Source organism: Hyla sarda, chromosome 11, assembly GCF_029499605.1.
Source record: "Hyla sarda isolate aHylSar1 chromosome 11, aHylSar1.hap1, whole genome shotgun sequence".
Lineage (NCBI taxonomy): Eukaryota > Metazoa > Chordata > Amphibia > Anura > Hylidae > Hyla > Hyla sarda.
The window spans coordinates 8941717-8963323 of record NC_079199.1 but is presented as its reverse complement, the minus strand read 5'-3'; the positions used below and the strand labels follow the sequence as shown (position 1 = coordinate 8963323).

Genomic DNA, 21607 nt, shown 5'->3' with positions numbered 1-21607 from the left:
TAAACCTCTCGGTGTTAGCCACAGAAACCATGACTAACTGGCCTGGCAAAGAAAGGTTAAACGTGGCTATGTCAGGGAGGTGAGCGAGGAGTCATCTGTTCCACCATATCAGTCCTTGATGGTCGTCAGGAGGGATATGTTAAGGAAGGTCTCAATGTAAGTTTTCATTGTCTTGGGCTAAAATGTTTTATAGTTTGGATGTAGATGGTGGAGGATGTGGGGGATGTAGAGTATGAGGGTGGAGGATGGGGCAGGTTTTTTTTATTATGATGATGCATGGAGGATTTTTAAAAGAAGCCCATGGAGAATTATAAGGTTTTGCAGGAAGAAGAGGGGGTCATTTGCAGCACATAAGTGAAGACTGTGTGGACGATGGCTACAAAAGTTTAGGTGGATTGCAGTAGAGGGCTGCCGGATGCTTTACAATATAGGATGTACAATAAGGAATCTTTGCAGTATGAGGCAGGTATACAGCATGTACATGTGGTGATATACCATTAGAAGACAGTACAACTCAAAGAAAGGGTAAAGGATTAGGTGGTCTTGGTTAAGGCGACAGATGAAGAAGTATGAAGAATAAGGAGGTTTCACAGTGTAAGGGCAGAGAATTAGTAGGTGTTACTGTACAAGGGTAGAGAATGAGTGGTCTCACATGATAAAAGAAGTCTCTCAGTATGAGGATACTGAGGATGAGGAGGTCTTACAGTACGAGGGTAGACACTGAGAAGGTCTCGCAGAAAGGGAGATAAGGATGAGGAGCTCTCACAGTACAAGAGTAGAGCATGAGGGGTCCCACACTACAAGGTTAGAGGATAAAGAAGGTCTCACAGTATGAGAACTGAGGATGAGAAGGTCTTAAAGTACGAGGGAAGAGGATAAAGGAGGTCTCGCAGTATGAGAACTGAGGATTAGAGGTCTCCTAGTAAGAAGGTAGATGACGAGAAGGTCTTAAAGTACAAGGGTAGAGACTGAGGATGTCTCGCAATAAGGGAGATGAGGATGAGGAGCCCTCACAGTATTGACAGCTATGGGGAGGACAGACAGTGCAAAGCTTGGGAATGAGAGAGTCTCAGAGTATGAGGACCAAGGGCAAGAGGTCTTCGAGTATGGAGGTAGAGGATGAGGAGCTCTCACAGTATTGGGGGTAGACAATGAGAGGCCTTCTAGTATAAGGGTGGAGGATAAGGAGGTCTTACAGTACCAGGGTATAGACTGCGGATATTTCACAATAAGGGAGACGAGGATGAGGGTAGAGGATGACGAGTACGGGCGTAGAGGATGAGGAGGCCTGACAGTACAAGAGTTGAGAATGAGGAAGTCTCACAGCATGAGGACTGAGGATGAGAGGTCTCCTAGTATAAAGCCAGAGGATGGGGAGTTCACACAGTATTGGGGGTAAGGGAAGCGGAGGTCTCAAAGTATTTAGAATAGAGGAGTAAGACCTCAGAATGATTAGCTGTAAAACTCAATCATAACTATCTTTACACAACCACAAATAACCCAAGTCACTATAAATCATTCAGCCCGACACGATACTCCTGTGCCTCGGACGGCATGAGTAACTCTTCATACATAACTTATTGCCTGACTCATGTCCACTCACACCTTTCTTTCTTCCCACAATCTCATTGCCTCCTGGCAAAGTTCTCCTGTCAGTCATACTCAGCTGTGATAATACCATGACAATAGAATAGATGGGGGGTGGCGTCTGCTGAAAACAATAAAGGGCGACACAGACGTGGATGAGAAATTATGTCCTTGAGTGGTGGGGTGGCTACAACCTGGTTCCGAAACAAAATTAAGATTACGATCTCACAGACTAAGAGATTGTAATCTTAATTTTGTTTTGGATCTAGGTTGCGCAGTGGTATCAAACTGTGGCTCTCCAGATGTTACTAAACTTCAACTCCCAGCATGCCCGGACAGCCAACGGCTGTCCGGGCATGCTGGAAGTTGTAGTTTTGCAACAGGTGGAGGTTTCTAGTTGGGAAACCCTGTAGTAGACATCACTAGTAGTTTTGCAACAGCTGGGGCATTCTAGTTGGGAAACCCTGTAGTAGACATCACTAGCAGTTTGTGTTGTAGTTTTGCAACAGCTGCAGCCACACTGGTTGGGAAACACTGGTATTGAGAGTGATAGAATTACGATCATGTCCAGTGGTGGGTGATGTTGGGAGTTGTAGTGTTCTGTAGTGGGCATGCTGGGAGTTGTGCAACATCTAAAGGGCCACAGTTTGAGACCACTGTCTTAGAGACTCCATAAATCTGGAATAGATGGAATAGATGGAATACTCTGCAATAGTACAGATGGTGCAGGTTGGAGACGCATCGAACCTCTTCTACCGTTGGCAGAGAAGCTTCTTGGGTATCATAATGGTTGACTGACTAGGTGCAGTTTTTGCATTAGAGCCCAGTAGCTTTATGCACCAAGTGACCAATGAAAGGTCTTGTTATGGTCACCAGTATTCCAAAACATTGAACGATTGGAGAAATAATAACAACAACCGCTTTTCCTCACCTAAATGTAAATAGTTGTATGAATTTGGACCTATAGAGATGGGTTAGGACTCTGTCCTAGGAAATGTCATGTGAGGCCTTGTGTGTGGAATTGGATGGTACAAAGCCAGAGGAACATTAGATCTGCATGGAGATGCATTGTGGTTGAGATGCAACATATAGGCATTAGAATGTCCCAAAATGAGTAACTCTTGGCAAAGGAGATGCAGTTCAGGCACTCACCCACTGCTTTAAAAGTCCATAACGGTGCACAAACTTTCATGGACAAATGGAGGCGCCAGTGCAGACCTGCATGGAGTTACAGCCGTTTCACGTGAATGCGATTCATCAGACAGAGTCTGATGAAGCGCATGTGCGTGAAACAGCTGTAACTCCATGCAGGTCTCTCTCATTGAGCAACACCCAGACATTGACTGTGTAGATGGGTCCTGGTTATCTGTTCACCATAAATGAATAAACTCATATAGAGATGGGTTAGGACTCTTTTCTATGGAATGTTGTATGAGGCCTCGTGTGGTATTGGATGGTACAAAGGCAGAGGAACATTAGATCTGTATAGAGACGCATTGTGGTTGGGATGCAACATATAGGCATTAGAATGGAGACCCAGAATGGAGGCCCAAAATGTGTGACTCTTAACAAATTAGATGCAGTTCAGGCACTTACCTGCCGTTTAGTATAAAAACCAGAGTCTTTTTTTCGAGAAACTTTCATGGATAATTACAGGCACAGTACAAACCTGCATGAAGTAACAGCTGTTTCACGAGAATGAGCTTCATCAGACTGAGAATTTGCATGAAACGGCTGTAACTGTGCAGGTCTGTTTCATCTAGCAAAACCCAGACATTGACTGTGTACATGGATCCTGGTTATCTGTTCACCATATATGACCACTAGTTTACGTCTTTTCCTCCACTCTCCTTCCATCATCACTGGTGATCCCTAACTGCACCTCATGGGTGGATCTTGCCCCATAGATGTAGGATTTGAACCCATACCCCAGAGATGCAAGATAATAGTGTTATCTCGTGACCCAACCTGGTGTCCTTCAGTCCTAACCAGATCGTGACCTCTCTACGGGACACAACTCGAATCCTCAAAGCATTGCTAGAAATATTTGATATTTAAAAGGAAAAAAATTTCGACTTAAAACATATGTTTGCATAATATTATTGGAGAGGACTTGTGATCTGAGCACTGTCTTTATTTGAACTTTAAAATATCCTGAATACACGAAACTTTTTCATGAAGCATTGGAATTCTGGACATATTCATGTGCGATGAAGATGTCCTGCTACTTAAAGGACAAAATATCACTTTGAAGAAGTTGATAAAATAAAGGCTGGATGCGGCAGGAAACTTCTGAGAGCAGGGTCGCTAAGAAGTCATCACCCCGGGGGGCCGGCAGTGACTTCATATGTTTGTATAAATGGAAGGAAAAATATACAGTAAAATGAGCTGAAGCTTTGGTCTTCCTGTAGGATAAGCGGGGCCAAAACTGAGGCAGAGGCAGCTGATACAGCTGCTATGAGGTCTATGGAGGGGGAAGCAGTTTCGGTGGGGGTCTAACCTTCACCATCAGTGGTGGCAACCTGGATCCGAAACAAAATGTAAGATTACACTGTCATAAACTCTTAAGAGATTGTAATCTTAATTTTGTTTTGGATCTGGCTTGTGCAGTGGTATCAAACTGTGGCCCCCTAGATCCTGCAAAACTTCAACTCCCAGCATGCACGGACAGCCAATGGCTGTCCGAGCATGCTGGAAGTTGTAGTTTTGCAGCAGGTGGAGGTCTCTAGTTGGGAAACCCTGTAGTAGACATCACTAGTAGTTTTGCAACCAGCTGGGGGCATTCTAGTTGGGAAACCCTGTAGTAGACATCCCTAGTAGTTTTGCAAAAGCTGGGAGCATTCTAGTTGGGAAACCCTGTAGTAGACATCACTAGAAGTTTGTGTTGTAGTCCCACTCGGAATGGAGGGAATTGGAACTGGTCTAAAGGGAAGTTGAAGTTCTGCAACAGCTGGAGGCACCCTGTTTGGAAAAACATTGGGTAACTTTAAATTCCAACCTGCATTACGACCCATATTTCCATAATTTCCTACTAAATTCAGTATTTATTCAAAATAAATATTTTAATTTTTCTTGCCAATCTATCCGTCTTTTCTTACATCATTGCATATATCGATCATAGTTGTCCATCCTATGCATTGTGTATATTGGGGCCATAAATATATATACACTCTCATAGTCCCCATCATGTGACTGACTGACCCCAGACGAACCGGGGTCAAGGAACACGAGTGTTTGGCAGCTGGATGGTGCGAGAGGTAGCAAATACCTAAAAAACACTTTTTTTGTTGTTGTTAAAACTTTACATTATTTTAAGATGCTATATAAACTAGTCCGGGGATATGGGGTGTCATGGTGGAGGTTGAAACCAGCAGCCAGCGGGATCGTCCAACTTGAGTTTTTGTTGTTGTAGACCTTAATATTGAACCAAAAACATAATCAATCTGCTATATTTGGTTTTTGATTAATTGTCCTAGTTGTAATATGTGAATCAGTACACAATTCTGAGAAACAATATATAGTATATGATATACCAGTCATGTTAGCCATTTTGGAATTGTGTTGAGGGGCATCGTTGGAGAAAGTATCTTGTGGGTGCAGGAGATGACACGTACGAAGATTTGATGCCCAGGATTTTCTGCTGCAGATTTCAATGTAAACTAAATGACAGAGCAAAGCTTCAAATCGGCAGTTACAAATCCTGCGCATCAAATCTGTGCAGGATCCTGTATGTGTGAACGCACCCTTAAGATGAAAGGGATCACAGATGATTCATACATGGAGAGGACGGCAAAACCTTATTGACATATTACAGGACCATAACACCATGTGTGCCACTGTATTACAGAACCATAGGCACCATGTGTGCCACTGTATAACAGAACCATAGGCACCATGTGTGCCACTATATTACAGACCCATAGGCACCATGTGTGCCACTGTATAACAGAACCATAGGCACCATGTGTGCCACTGTATAACAGAACCATAGGCACCATGTGTGCCACTGTATTACAGACCCATAGGCACCTTGTGTGCCACTATATTACAGACCCATAGGCACCATGTGTGCCACTGTATAACAGAACCATATGCACCATGTGTGCCACTGTATTACAGACCCATAGGCACCTTGTGTGCCACTATATTACAGACCCATAGGCACCATGTGTGCCACTGTATTACAGAACCATAGGCACCATGTGTGCCACTGTATAACAGAACCATAGGCACCATGTGTGCCACTGTATAACAGAACCATAGGCACCATGTGTGCCACTATATTACAGACCCATATGCACCATGTGTGCCACTATATTACAGACCCATATGCACCATGTGTGCCACTGTATAACAGAACCGTAGGCACCGTGTGTGCCACTGTATTACAGACCCATAGGCACCGTGTGTGCCACTATATTACAGACCCATAGGCACCGTGTGTGCCACTATATTACAGACCCATAGGCACCATGTGTGCCACTATATTACAGACCCATATGCACCATGTGTGCCACTGTATTACAGACCCATAGGCACCGTGTGTGCCACTGTATTACAGACCCATAGGCACCATGTGTGCCACTGTATGACTTGATTCGGACACATGCACAAGGCCTTAGATGTCCATTCTGCTCTGCTGCATCCATGAACGCTAACATTTAGTCCTCTGTAGCCTATCAGGATATGACTATCGCTGTTATCTACTCTGGATCTGTTACACTAGTGGTTTGCTGACCTGTGCACATTAGTCGTATATTTTTGCACAAGCTTTAGGATATCCTGTCTGGGAGACGAAGAAATCATTCATTCCGGGTGACTCATCCACGTGTAATCGCCGTCTCGCCATAGGGATAACCAGGCAGAAGTTCTATTCAGAAGTTAGAGGATAAGTCCATAACAGCCATTGCTTGTCACCCAGCTTTTCTAACAATTAATATTAATATATAACAATGATGATAAAAAAAATAATAATAATAATTTATTGTATTATTACTACTACTATATATTTATGTGGTGGCGGGTGTGTGGTGCAGGGCAGATGGCATTAACCCCTTGTATTCGTGATGCCAGGGTGTGGTTTAGCCTATAACCACCTGAAGATATACTGCTGGATCCTGGGCAAGGCACGGGGGCAATAAAGACTACGACGCCAAGTTACGGATAACTGTAGCTTTACTGAGGGTAAACGGATGGTAAAGTCTATACAGTTCAGCCAGGGCCCACGGAGGTGACCAGTGACACAGAGACCTTAAGGGCTTGCTGGGACTTGTAGTAGGACTGGACAATTGAATACAGACCACGCTGACTTGACAGATGACAGGGACTGACTTGACTCATAAAGCTGTGACTTTATCTTACTCTACTTGATGGCGGCTGCAGGACTGGACTTTGAGGTCTCCAACACTCTGGACACACACACTAGACAAGACTACACTGGACCTCAGCCGAAGAGAGAGAAGCTCCACCCAGGGCTTATATGGGGAGAAGAGCAGGGAGCCCATAGGTCATTATATGGGGAGACTAGCAGGGGGCCCATAGGTCACTCTTGGGGTCACCTGGTCACTGGTACCTCCTGGGTAACAATCACATGACATATCACATGGTATAACTCTTAAAGCAACATTACAGCAGGAGCACAGGGTAACACCTCCTGTACTGGGCCATCAATATCTATCTATCTATCTATTTATCTCTATATATAGTACTGGGCCATCAATATCTATCTATCTATCTATTTATCTCTATAGTACTGGGCCATCAATATATATCTATATGTATATATAGTACTGGGCCATAAATATATATCGTACTGGGCCATCAATATAGTGTTTATTACTACTATTATAAAAATTTTTATGTAATGTTTTGATATTTGGGCATTGGGAAATGCCTTTTGATTATACATAGATTTTTGGGTTGCAGTCTAATCTGATGCACTAAAATGTTGAAGAATTCTTATCGCTTTCTCTTTCTGAAACTGATTCTAAAATTTTCATCATCTTTGTTATTAGTTATTTTGCATCCCCTGGTGTAAGTTGTTGTTATAAATTATTCAGATTCTGACTTTTTTCTTGTTAGATGAACTGTAGGAAATATCTATATAAATACAAATGTGTTTGGGAAAGATCTATATCAGCGATTTCCCAACTAGTGTGCCTCCAGCTATTGCAAAACTACAACCCCCCAACATGCCCGGACAGCCAAAGGCTGTCCGGGCATGCTGGGAGTTGTGGTTTTGCAACAGCTGGAGGCACACTAGTTGGGAAACACTGTTCTATGAGTACAAATGTGTTTTCTTCGTATGGAAAAATCTATATACAGTACATAGGGGACCTCCCTAGCTTTGGGGTATGATTATTGGTTTATGTGGATAACCTCTTCTTTAAAAGAGAACCCATCAGGGGATCGATGTGGGTTCAGCGCTTTCAGCCCCCCGCGATTAGCCGTAATCACCAAGACAAGCTGTGGGTAGCAGTACGTTTTTACTGCAGCAGCCACTACAGGACAAATGTAGTATTACATGGTGCATAATCATATGCAGGGTCTCTTCCCTTTGGCTAACAGAGGTGGATCCTGAGCACCCGCTAATGACCCCCTTACACCCCAATAGGGCATATGGGACAGGGATTGTCCTACTAGGACAACCCCCTATTTAGGACATTTTCCTTATATCATTAATTAAATAGACTATATCAGTGAAGATGCGATACATCCTTTGATCCATATTTGTAGTTACTATATATATATATATATATATATATATATATATATATATATAAAATCTTTAATAGTTCTTATTGATATATATATATATGTGTATGTGTGTGTATATGTGTATATATATATATATATATATATATATATATATATATATGAACTACTAATAAATATAAATATATATATATATATATATATATATATATATATATATATATATGCAGTTCTTATCCATGGCTCTGTATATACAGATAGATAAATTATTGAAAATATTATTTTTATTACTTATTATTGTTTATTTAGTAGTAGTTCTTATTGACTGCTATATACATGGATAAAAATGTTAACCCTTTGCAACTCTCCGTCTCCTTTCAGCGATGATTCCTTGAGTTGAGAAGTGCGTTGGGCAATGACGACGATTATGATGGGCTCTTGGCGATCGGTCAGCGCTGGACATTTGATGGCCCGCAGGGGGCTTGGCGCTGCACAGTGACCAAAATGAGCAAGCTCGGCTTCCAGAATAACAGAGTCATGCAGGATCGGCGGAGCGTGTGTGTCTTCCTACCTAATGATGACACCCTGAATATCATCATTAATGTGAGTGGTGATAATAATGACTATGGTTTGGGGGGGGGGGCATGGTGCATTATGGGTATATTAGGACCTTAGCTGTGCCCGTCGTAAACATTACATTTGTTTATTCCAGGTTAAAGCACTTTGTCAGGAGTTGTTGGATCAGATCTGCGATCTCCTCAGGCTGAAAGATTGCCACCTCTTTGGACTCAGTGTTATTCAAAGTAAGCGATGATACACTTATACCAATGCCTCCATATCTGTAATACAGTAACATTCCTTTAATCCGTCACCGTAGTATCTGAAATGCACAATATCCACTATTTCCCCCCTGTGGGCATTGGTGTCGCGGCGGTGGTGGTCGCTGCCCGGTGCTGCGCCATTTTATGCTAGGGACGTTAGGGACCCACTCTAAATAGGTGGCCTTGACGTGGCGAGTGGGCTTGTACTTTTTGATCAAAAATGTATACTAACAACCTGTTAGTTTTTGATATTATGCTGAGAAGCAATCAGATCATTATACAAGATTGTAGATGTGCACCATGTCTGTTTTTCTACCCGAATTCACACTTATACCAATGCCTTCATATCTGTAATACAGTAACATTCCTTTAATCCGGCACCGTAGTATCTGAAATGCACAATATCCACTATTCTGGATTGTCACATGGTCATATAAAGCTTAGATATATGGGTTTACTGCAGGGCTAGACAAATCCCAGGCACCAGGTCACCTGAGAATTTCACCCTGGCATCTAGGTTTTTGTGATCCAATTCTGATTGTTAATCTTTAAAAAATAAATAAAACTGTTTTTACTACTTCTCTGACTACGTTCTCTCGCTGATCTCCCGTTCTTCCTCTGGTCGGTCCTCCATTGTTACATGAGCAGCAGACGTCAGGTGACCACAGCAGCCAATTAGAGGCTTTTAACTGTCATGCTCCATATTGCGTGTGACTGCCGACACTCCTGATTGGCTGTAGCGGTCACGTGACATCTGCTGCCTGCACTGGAGCACCGACCAAAGACATCCGCGACTGAACACCGAGGGGACACTGATGACTGTGACACATGGAGAGATGAGGGGACACTTATGACTGTGACACAGGGAGAGATGAGGGGACACTTATGACTGTGACACATGAAGAGATGAGGGGACACTTATGACTGTGACACATGGAGAGATGAGGGGACACTAATGACTGTGACACAGGGAGAGATGAGGGGACACTAATGACTGTGACACAGGGAGAGATGAGGGGACACTTATGACTGTGACACATGGAGAGATGAGGGGACACTAATGACTGACACACATGGAGAGATGAGGGGACAATAATGACTGTGACACATGGAGAGATGAGGGGACAATAATGACTGTGACACATAGAGAGATGAGGGGACACTTATGACTGTGACACATGGAGAGATGAGGGGACACTAATGACTGACACACATGGAGAGATGAGGGGACAATAATGACTAGTGTTGAGCGGCATAGGCCATATTCGAATTCGCGAATATTCGCGAATATATGGACGAATATTCGTCATATTCGCGAATATTCGCATATTCGTAATATTTTCATTTTATTTTCGCATATGCAAATATTCGCACATGCGAAAATTAACATATGCGAAAATTTGTATATACAAAATTAGTATAAGCGAAAATGCGCATATGCGAAAATTACCATATGCAAATTCGCACACCAGTCTCACACAGTAGTATTAGAGCCTTCTTACACCACATAAGCTGGAAGCAGAGAGGGGTGATCACTGTGATGTGTACTGTGAAGAAAAAAAAATAATTACGAATATTCGTAATTACGAATATTCGTAATTACGAATATATAGCGCTATATTCGCGAATATTCGCGAATAAAATTCGAATTGCGAATATTCGCGAGCAACACTAATAATGACTGACACATGGAGAGATGAGGGGACAATAATGACTGTGACACATGGAGAGATGAGGGGCACTAATGACTGTGACACATGGAGAGATGAGGGGCACTAATGACTGTGACACATGGAGAGATGAGGGGCACTAATGACTGACACACATGGAGAGATGAGGGGCACTAATGACTGTGACACATGGAGAGATGAGGGGACACTAATGACTGTGACACAAAGATGAGGGGACACTAATGACTGATCACATAACGTTCTGTTGCGTTGTTACGTGACGTGCGACATCCTGACCCCTCTAACTTTTTTTGCCTTTGTTTTCCGCCTTCACAAACCTGAACCCCAACCTACTGATGTGTTTGTTTGAAAAGTTCTAGAGTCTCCAATAATCTGACATTTGTTGTAAATATTTGTGTATTGATTGATGAACAAATCCACATAAATGTCAAAAAAGACGAGAAAAGAAAAATATTCAAGGCCCCAGGTTCACCATGAGTGGATTCCTCATCTCTCTGCTGTCCTACAGGTCGATGCTTTCCAGTCTGAACACGTCCTGTATCTGCAGTTATATGAGCCCCTCCCTATCACAGCGCAGGATCTTACCGCCGGCTCTCCGGTCAGACTGACAAGTTCACGGAGATGGGATCTTTACATTCTCGCCTTTCGGCTGCCTGGTACAAACAGCAGCTAATGGTGATGTCTGTGATCGCTGCGGGACTGTGATATGAAGGGCAAATCTATGGGGTCACTGGGAGTGCGAGATTATATATAGCGAAATTCACTCCAGCCTTGATACATAGGAATCAATGAAACAGAGGTTACAACCCAACGGGGGGGGGGGGGGGGGGGGGGGGGGTCTGTAGCATTCTATACATCATAGGAATGAATACGGGGCACTCACCATTGGCGGTATAGTTGTTATCATTTTTCCCTTTTTCCCCACCAATTAGCCAGGCAGTCCCCTCATTAGGTAGGTACCCCCCCACCCCTCAGTAAACAGATAATCCCCCAATTAGCCAAGTTGCTCCGCTAGTAGTCAGTGACCCTCCCCCCTACCCCAATAGGCAACAGTTAACCCCCCCCCCCCCCAATGGTTGGTAATCCTTTCCCCCCACCCCAATAGGTGGTAATCCTTTCTCCCATCTCAATAGGTAGTAATCCCCCCTATGAAAAGTATAATAAAAACAAACAAAAAATATCTATACCTACCAACTTTCTCCTATGGTGCAGGCGACCATGACATGTGATGTCACTGCCGGCGTCAGGGTGGGTGTCACACTCTGCTCCTGGTTTAGGCCGCAGCCCGAAGCTGTATTTAGGCTGCGGCCTACATGTTTAGCTGTAGACTTTATAGGATAAAAACGGGGTTTACACTCTAGCAGAGCACCACGCCCCTTTATAAGTCGCATGTGGTATTGCCGCTCAACTTTTTTCAGTCTGTAGTGTGATACCAGGCCCAGCCCATAAATAGAGGTGGCGCTGTTTGTTTATTTATTTTTTCATTTATTTTTTTGGAAGAAAGCGGCCATGTTTGCCAAGCTGCCGCTAGACAGTTTGAAGATGAATTGACTATTTTCACGGCCGGCCCCTTGGGAAGTAATGTCCGTGCTTTTGTGCACTTTCCCCGTGAATGGCGCAGTGTTGATGTGAACTTACAGCAGAACACGTGGAGTTCTAGTGTGATGAATGGGGACAGCTGAGCCGGGCCCTGAGAGATGCCTCCGCACCGCAGGAATCACATTCCTCAGCCGTCACATTCCTCATCCAGAGCCAACATCAAGAGCGGGCGACTACATCACCAAGGCCGCTGCCTCAAAGACACACGTTGCCTAATTTCCTAAGATTTAATGGGCCGGTCAAGGGGCTTGTTGTCCAGAATGATAAAAACATGGCTGCCTATCTGTGCAAATAGCGCCGCTCTTGTACCTCAGTTTGCATGCGGTATTGCAGTTCTGTTCCTTTTAAGTGAATTGAGCTGAGTTGTAATACCCCACACAACCTGAGGACGGAGGTGGCGCTGTTTTTTTTTATTTATTTATTTTTTATTTTTGGAAGAAAGCACAGTTGGCGGTTTATAAAAGCACAGAAGTATTATAATATGAACGACTAATATCTGATAACGGAGAACAATAGATGTCTTCACATACTCAACAAACAGAATTTACACAGATTAGTTTTAGTGTCCCATTAAAGCAGTGTTTCCCAACCAGGGTGCCTCCAGCTGTTGCAAAACTACAACTCCCAGCATGCCCGGACAGCCGTTGGCTGTCCGGGCATGCTGGGAGTTGTAGTTTTGCAACAGCTGGAGGCACCCTGTTGAGGAAAACACAAACTTATCATCTCAGAACACAGCCTTATAGGGATGACAATTCGTAAAAATAGAGCTTAGATATGTAACTTAAAGGGGTTATCCAGGAAAAAAACTTATATATATATATATATATATATATATATATATCAACTGGCTCCAGAAAGTTAAACAGATTTGTAAATTACTTCTATTAAAAAAATCTTAATCCTTTCAGTACTTATGAGCTTCTGAAGTTAAGGTTGTTCTTTCCTGTCTAAGTGCTCTCTGATGACACGTGTCTCGGGAAACGCCCAGTTTCGAAGAGGTTTGCTATGGGGATTTGCTTCTAAACTGAGACACGTGTTATCAGAGAGCACTTAGACAGAAAAGAACAACCTTAACTTCAGAAGCTCATAAGTACTGAAAGGATTAAGATTTTTTAATAGAAGTCATTTACAAATCTGTTTAACTTTCTGGAGCCAGTTGATATATAAAAAAAAAGTTTTTTTTCCTGGATAACCCCTTTAAGAAAAAAAGTAAAGAACAATTGTAATTTATCAAGTAGTAGATGCCGGATTAAAGGATTTTTTTTGTGGTATTTTATGTAATTTTTTTAATTAATTATTTACATTTATTAGATAATAGCAAATATTTATTATTATTAGTGTGTGTGTATATATATATATATATATATATATATATATAGATATATATATATATATATATATATATATATATATATATCTCAACAGTGTTTCCCAACCAGTGTGCGCAAAACTACAAATCCCAGCATGGCCAGACAGCCAAATGACTGTCTGGGCATGCTGGGAGAATCGTAATTTTGCAACAGCTGGAGGCACAATGGTTGGAAAACAATGGTATATAAAATGTTATATTTTACTTTTTAATTTATATATATATTTTTTGTTTTTTTATTGTATTTTAAAATATTTTATTTTTTGTTAGTACGGTAATCATTTAGTAAATATTTATTTTTAGTATTTTTGTTATTAGATTATTAGGTTATTGGATTATTTTCAAATCTTTTTTTTATTAGTAATATTTAGTAAATATCTTTCAGTATTTTTATTAGTACCAGTATATATATATTTTACTCTTGTTTTTTTTCTTATTATAATTTATTATATTTAAATACTATTTTTTTATTAGTATTTTTTTTCAATATGAATTGTTAGTGTTTTTATTATTAGCATATGTAATATTCTATTTTGTTTATTTTTTGATAATATTGTATTAGTTTTAAAATAAAGAGTAAATGTTTATTTTTAGTATTTTTGTTATACGTCTATTGTATTTTTTTTAAATATAATAATTTTTTAGTAGTAATATTTAGTAAATATTTTTCAATATTTCTATTAGTATATATAATATTTTACTTTTATTTTTGTTTCCATTGTTGTTTTCTTATTATAATTTATTATATTTATTATTATTTTTTTTACTGGTAATATTTAGTAAATATCAATAGTTGGTGTTTTTGTTATTAGTATCCGAGATATTATTTTACTCTTATTTTTTTGTTTATTTTTTATCATATTGTGTTAGTTCTAAATATTATATTTTTTGTTTAAGTACCGTAATCATGTATTAATTTTATTTTTTTGTTTGTTGATATATTTTTATGTAATGGTTTTTATTTTATTTATTTATTTTTTATCTGGACTTTATGCTGTGTGAACCTAGCCTTATTTTTTCCTGTTATTTTTATCTCTCATTAGATCAGTGTTTCCCAACCAGGGTGCCTCCAGCTGTTGCAAAACTACAACTCCTAACCTGCCCGGAGAGCCAGAGGCTGTCTGGGCTTGCTGGGAGTTGTAGTTTTGAAACAGCTGGAGGCACCCTGGTTGGAATAGCCTGTATTAGAAGATCATGTGACATTTCTCCTCTTTTCCTCCCTCAGACAATGAACATATATACATGGAACTTTCCCAGAAGCTTTATAAATACTGTCCCAAGGAGTGGAAGAAGGAGGCCAGCAAAGTACGTCAGGTGACCGCGTCTTGTTTGTTCGGGGGAATCCGGAGGAATGTTGCCGCTGGCACAATCCTGAGGAGACGTTTTTCATTCTAATGTCAGATCACTTTGTGCTTTATAAAAGGCATCTGGAGGCCAATGTAATCCTGATGCACATTAGTTCACATATGATATGGCAGGGCTAGGATTAGGGTAACAATTGTAGCCCCCTTTAGGTAGTAATATCAGCAGCAGTCCCCATTGAGTAGTAAAATCAGCAGCAGCCCCCTTTAGGTAATGAAAACAGTAGCTGCCCCCTCTAGATGGATTAAAAAAAAGGCCTTAGGCGGCCGCCTAACTCTCCTGATGGGAGAACTGCCTCTTACTATATATCCATATATTACAAGTAAAACTCATTCAAAAAGGAACTGGGAATAGATAGATAGATAGGAGATAGATAGATAGGAGATAGATAGATAGGAGATAGATAGATAGGAGATAGATAGATAGGAGATAGATAGATAGGAGATATAGATAGATAGGAGATATAGATAGATAGGAGATATAGATAGATAGGAGATATGTCTCATTCTTGGCAGCTCATAGTGAATCAGATTACACTACAAGTGACCTATAATTCTGTACATATTAATAAGTAGTCAGTCTATCCTTCCCCTGTGGCCCCGCACAGTTGTTCTCTGCACTGGACATTACTGACCTCACTAGTTGCCCGTTATATTTTAATGGTCCCCCCCCCCCTGCTCCACCTCATGTCCCTTCTATTCCCACCATCTGGATGTCATTGCTCAGTGATTTACAAGCCGAATACATTAGAACCACTTGTATGTTATTAATCCCGGGATGGTATAATGTTCTGCCCCGGGCATCGTGTTTCATATTGTCCCATTACTCCTCAGAGCGGTGACGTATCTCCGCGCCACCTGTCACCGCCTGTGGGGATGGATCACGAGCACCGGATCAGCTGTCGGCTCAACATGTGGCCCTCACCATCCTATTACACGAGTGATCGGCCCTGTCACCTTCATGTAATACCCTAATGCTATAGACCAGGGATCCCTAAAGTGGGTACCATGGTAGATCTCTAGGGTCCTACTGAGGAGTTCTACCTTGCCCCGTAGTAGTGACAGCCACAGTGCCCCATAGTAGCGACCTCCACGGTGCCCCATAGTAGTGACCTCCACGGTGCCCCATAGTAGTGACCTCCACGGTGCCCCATAGTAGTGACCTCCACGGTGCCCCATAGTAGTGACCTCCACGGTGCCCCATAGTAGTGACCTCCACGGTGCCCCATAGTAGTGACCTCCACGGTGCCCCATAGTAGTGACAGCCACAGTGCCGCGTAGTAGTGACCTCCACGGTGCCCCATAGTAGTGACCTCCACGGTGCCCCATAGTAGTGACCTCCACGGTGCCCCATAGTAGTGACCTCCACGGTGCCCCATAGTAGTGACCTCCACGGTGCCCATTAGTAGTGACCTCCACGGTGCCCATTAGTAGTGACCTCCACGGTGCCCCATAGTAGTGACCTCCACGGTGCCCCATAGTAGTGACCTCCACGGTGCCCCATAGTAGTGACCTCCACGGTGCCCCATAGTAGTGACCTCCACAGTGCCCCATAGTAGTGACCTCCACAGTGCCCCATAGTAGTGACCTCCACAGTGCCCCATAGTAGTGACCTCCACAGTGCCCCATAGTAGTGACCTCCACAGTGCCCCATGGTAGTGACCTCCACAGTGCCCCATAGTAGTGACCTCCACAGTGCCCCATAGTAGTGACAGCCACAGTGCCCCGTAGTAGTGACCTCCACGGTGCCCCATAGTAGTGACCTCCACGGTGCCCCGTAGTAGTGACAGCCACAGTGCCCCGTAGTAGTGACCTCCACGGTGCCCCATAGTAGTGACCTCCACGGTGCCCCATAGTAGTGACCTCCACAGTGCCCCGTAGTAGTGACCTCCACAGTGCCCCATAGTAGTGACCTCCACAGTGCTCCATAGTAGTGACCTCCACAGTGCCCCATAGTAGTGACCTCCACAGTGCCCCATAGTAGTGTCCTCCACAGTGCCCCGTAGTAGTGACAGCCACAGTGCCCTGTAGTAGTGACCTCCACGGTGCCCCATAGTAGTGACCTCCACGGTGCCCCATAGTAGTGACCTCCACGGTGCCCCATAGTAGTGACCTCCACGGTGCCCCATAGTAGTGACCTCCACGGTGCCCCATAGTAGTGACCTCCACGGTGCCCCATAGTAGTGACCTCCACGGTGCCCCATAGTAGTGACCTCCACGGTGCCCCATAGTAGTGACCTCCACGGTGCCCCATAGTAGTGACAGCCAGAGTGCACCATAGCAAGTACACCCGTATGTATGTATGTATGTATGTATATCAAGTACACCAGTATACAGCACTGATGGTGACTTTTTCTTTCTTTCAGGGAATTGACCAGTTTGGCCCCCCCATGATCATTCATTTCCGAGTACAATACTATGTGGAAAACGGCAGATTAATAAGGTAAAAAGCAAAATACTGGAGCTTCAGTGTGACAGAAAACAGCGCACGCCTTGTGGTGCCCTTATTGTTGTTTTAGGGTCGCCCACCTTGGTCAATTCCTTTTTTGCCCTACTGCCGGGATCAGCTGTGATCAGTGTGAGATCCCCGTAACAAGATTTTAATTTCACTGCAGCGCCACCAGAGGGCAAACTAAGTATTACACAGTTGCCTTTGAAATCAATGGACTGTTTGTATAATACATGGATGTGTCGGGTCCTCCCTCCAAAAAAAAAAAAAAAACATGGGGTGTGTGGGATCTTGTCTCTGCTCTGGCTAATGCAGCGTTTCCCAATCAGGGTGCCTCCAGCTGTTGCAAAACTTCAACTCACAGCATGCCCGGACAGCCTTTGGCTGTCCGGGCATGCTGGGAGTTGTAGTTTTGCAACAGCTGGAACCACCCTGGTTGGGAAACACTGGGTTAAGAGTGTTCTTTAAAAAAATTTTAATAACATGATTAAATTAATGAAATAAATAAATGAAATAAATAAAATAAAATAAATAAAATAATTAAAAAAAATACAATAATAAATAAAATTGAATAAATAAATTAAAAAAATTAATAAATAAAATAAATAAATTATTAAATAAATAGTTTTTTTTTGCTCATTTCCTGCTGTAAGCTTGATAACATACCATGCAGATGTGTTTTTGGGTGCGGCCCAATCACCCGCTTTGTTATATAAGCTCCCGCAACCATCTTGATCCCATCAGATGAAATGAAATAAATGAAATACATCTGTCTGAAGAAATACAAAGTGACCATTTCAAAGGATGAAGAGGAAAAAAATAAATAAAAAAGGGGAAATTTAATGTATTAAAGGCACCAAAAAAAAAAAAAAAAAAAAAAATATTTACCCCACTCCCTCCTGCCACGTTTAAAAAAGGTTGCGTAAGCCGAGATATGAGGAGCTGTTTGCGTGGTAGTCGCACTGTACTGCTGCCTGCGACCTGGAGGGGGCACTGTGGTCACCAGTCCCTGACTTGTAATATAACGGCTCAGCGGGGTCAAAGTTTATGGGACGGGGAATGTAGTTTTTACATATATACATTTGTTTCTTTTTTTTGCTTTTTAGTGACAGAACAGCACGTTATTACTACTACTGGCACCTAAGGAAGCAAGTCTTGCTCTCACAGAGCACTGCCAGGGAGGAAGCCTACTTTCTGCTGGCCGCCTTCGCCCTACAAGCCGACCTAGGGAACTACAAAAGGAACAAGCACTATGGAAAGTACTTTGAACCAGAAGCCTACTTCCCTACCTGGGTAAGACTGAGTTGTTCTTGCCGGTTCCGATTTTGTTTGTTCGGTTTTTAGCATTTTAGGGATTTTTTTTCCGGGCGGATACACATAAAATAAAAATTGGCGTTATTGGCGGGATTGACCACCTATTGTGTATGGCAGCCTCCTGACTATTCACTGACAGCAGATGTCGGGAAAGAGAAGGGACTGTCAGGGCTTCAGGAGACTGGAAAAGCTGGGTGGCACACAGCATGTTTGCAACCCAGCTTTCCCAGTCTCCTGAATAGCTCCAATATGGCTACATATTTGAGCAACACAAGCTTTAAAGGGGTTGTCTGGACAAAAAGGAAAATTTCCTCCCATGCTGGGGCTGTTAGACCTACTACGCTCCCCTCCTCTGGTCCCTGCAGTTGCCACCCCCCTGCTCCAGTCCTCCACTGGTCTTTACTTCTTCGGGGTGACACGACCCACAGGACCTGCCCACTTAGCCAACACTTAAAGGGGTACTCCCGTAGAAAACTTTTTCTATTTTTTTAAATCAACTGGTTCCAGAAAGTTAAACAGATTTGTAAATTACTTCTATTAAAAAATCTTAATCCTTTCAATAATTATCAGCTGCTGAAGTTGAGTTGTTCTTTTCTGTCTGACAACAGTGCTCTCTGCTGACATCTCTGCTTGTCTCGGGAACTGCACAGAGTAGAAGAGGTTTGCTATGAGGATTTGCTTCTAAACTGGGCGTTTCCCGAGACAAGTGTCATCAGAGAGCACTTAGACAGAAAAGAACAACTCAACTTCAGCAGCTCATAAGTACTGAAAGGATTAAGATTTTTTTTATAGAAGTAATTTACAAATTTGTTTAACTTTCTGGAGCCAGTTGATATATATATATAAAAAAAAGTGATTTCCTGGATAACCCCTTTAATCCTTACCTTTTCCTATTTTGGGATGACATTTTCATAACCAATTACCAGGTTTCCATAGAGTTATGGTCTCAACATACAATGGTCTTAACATACAATGGTCGTCCTGGAACCAATTAATATTGTAACATGAGGGAGCACTGTATATGTATCTTTCTGAAATAGACACTTTGTAGCCACTATACTCTCTGCCTAACAGAATAGGGTTTTGACTGTGGACCCCACTTCTCCCATTTAACCCCAAATTTCCCAATAGGGTATTTGACAATAAGTTTTAAAGCCCATTTACAACCAGTTTTTCTAGGGTATTCTATTAATTTACCATCTAATTCCACAACTTTACAGGTGATTAAAAAGAGGGGGAAGGATTACATTTTGAAGCACATTCCCAATATCCACCGCGACCAATTTGCGCTGACCGTGCCGGAAGCACATCTCATGTATATAAAAGAAGCCGCCAGACTGGACGATGTTGCTGTCCATTACTACAGGTTGTACAAGGTGAGTCCGACACTTACATCACAATGGACATCTGTGGGGGAATAAAACACCTGCAAATGAGGTGCAAGGTTAAGGTTCGAACTGTGTTATACCATATAGGGCCTTAGAGATATATAGGGCACTCAGCTTTCCCAGTCTCCTAAAGAGCTCCAATATGGCTGCTGTATCAGACAGATATAATCTTTAGGTGACTGGGAAAGCTGGGGAAGTACTATAAGCTTGTACTGTGTGCCACCCAGCTTTCTCAGTCTCCTGAAAAGCACCAATATGGCTATTTTACCAGACAGATATTCTCTTTAGGACACAGGGAAATCTGGAGGGAATTCTGTGAGCCCTGCATTATGTACTGCATGCCACCAATCTTTTCCAGTCTCCTAAAAAGCTCCAAATATTCTGACCATATCCGTGTGCACTGGTTGGCGTGACCTGCCAGATAAGGAAGTGTTGTCATGAGGACCAAGGAATGAAAGGGCTGCAGGGATCGGATGCCTTCATGCTGATTAAGAACAGACTTTTATGTAGCGTAATTCCTGTTTTATCGCCCATACTGGTCTAAAATCTGCTTAAATATGTATTTTAGGATAAGAGAGAGGTAGAAGCTTCGCTGGTACTTGGGCTGACACTAAGAGGAATCCAGATCTTCCAGGTCAGTACTGGTGGTGATGATCATGGTCGTCGTGATGATGATGATGGTTGTGATGATGGTCGTGGTGGTGATGATGATGGTTGTGATGATGGCCGTGGTGGTGATGATCATGTTCGTGGTGGTGATGATGATGGTGGAGGTGGTGGAGGTGATGATTATGGTCGTGGTAATGATGATGGTGGTGATGGTTGTGATAATGATGGTGGTGGTTGTGATAATGATGGTGGTGGTTGTGATAATGATGGTTGTGGTGGTGATAATGATGGTCGTGGTGGTGATAATGATGGTCGTGGTGGTGATAATGATGGTCGTGGTGGTGATAATGATGGTCGTGGTGGTGGTGATAATGATGGTCGTGGTGGTGGTGATAATGATGGTCGTGGTGGTGGTGGTGATTATGATGGTCGTGGTGGTGGTGGTGATTATGATGGTCGTGGTGGTGGTGATAATGATGGTCGTGGGGGTGGTGATAATGATGGTGGTGGTGATAATGATGGTCGTGGTGGTGATAATGATGGTCGTGGTGGTGATAATGATGGTCGTGGTGGTGATAATGATGGTCATGGTGGTGATAATGATGGTCGTGGTGGTGATAATGATGGTCGTGGTGGTGATAATGATGGTCGTGGTGGTGATAATGATGGTCGTGGTGGTGATAATGATGGTCGTGGTGGTGATGA

General features: G+C 42.6%; 1 protein-coding gene and 1 long non-coding RNA gene across 3 annotated transcripts in view; one reads left to right on the top strand and one right to left on the bottom strand.

Moving 5' to 3' along the window:
• Positions 1-21607, bottom strand: part of LOC130295006 (uncharacterized) — a 63742-nt gene that overhangs the window by 17838 nt on the left and 24297 nt on the right. The gene's annotated exons all lie outside the window — the stretch shown is intronic.
• FRMD6 (FERM domain containing 6) overlaps positions 1-21607 on the top strand; it is a 72334-nt gene that overhangs the window by 38131 nt on the left and 12596 nt on the right. For both annotated transcript variants that reach the window (XM_056545173.1, XM_056545172.1), the window contains exons 2-8: positions 8683-8904; positions 9014-9104; positions 15007-15086; positions 17509-17585; positions 18698-18884; positions 20126-20281; positions 20862-20927. In XM_056545173.1, coding sequence (XP_056401148.1) covers positions 8806-8904; positions 9014-9104; positions 15007-15086; positions 17509-17585; positions 18698-18884; positions 20126-20281; positions 20862-20927 — 756 coding nt within the window. In that variant the 5' untranslated portion in view covers positions 8683-8805. The remainder of the gene's footprint in view (positions 1-8682; positions 8905-9013; positions 9105-15006; positions 15087-17508; positions 17586-18697; positions 18885-20125; positions 20282-20861; positions 20928-21607) is intronic.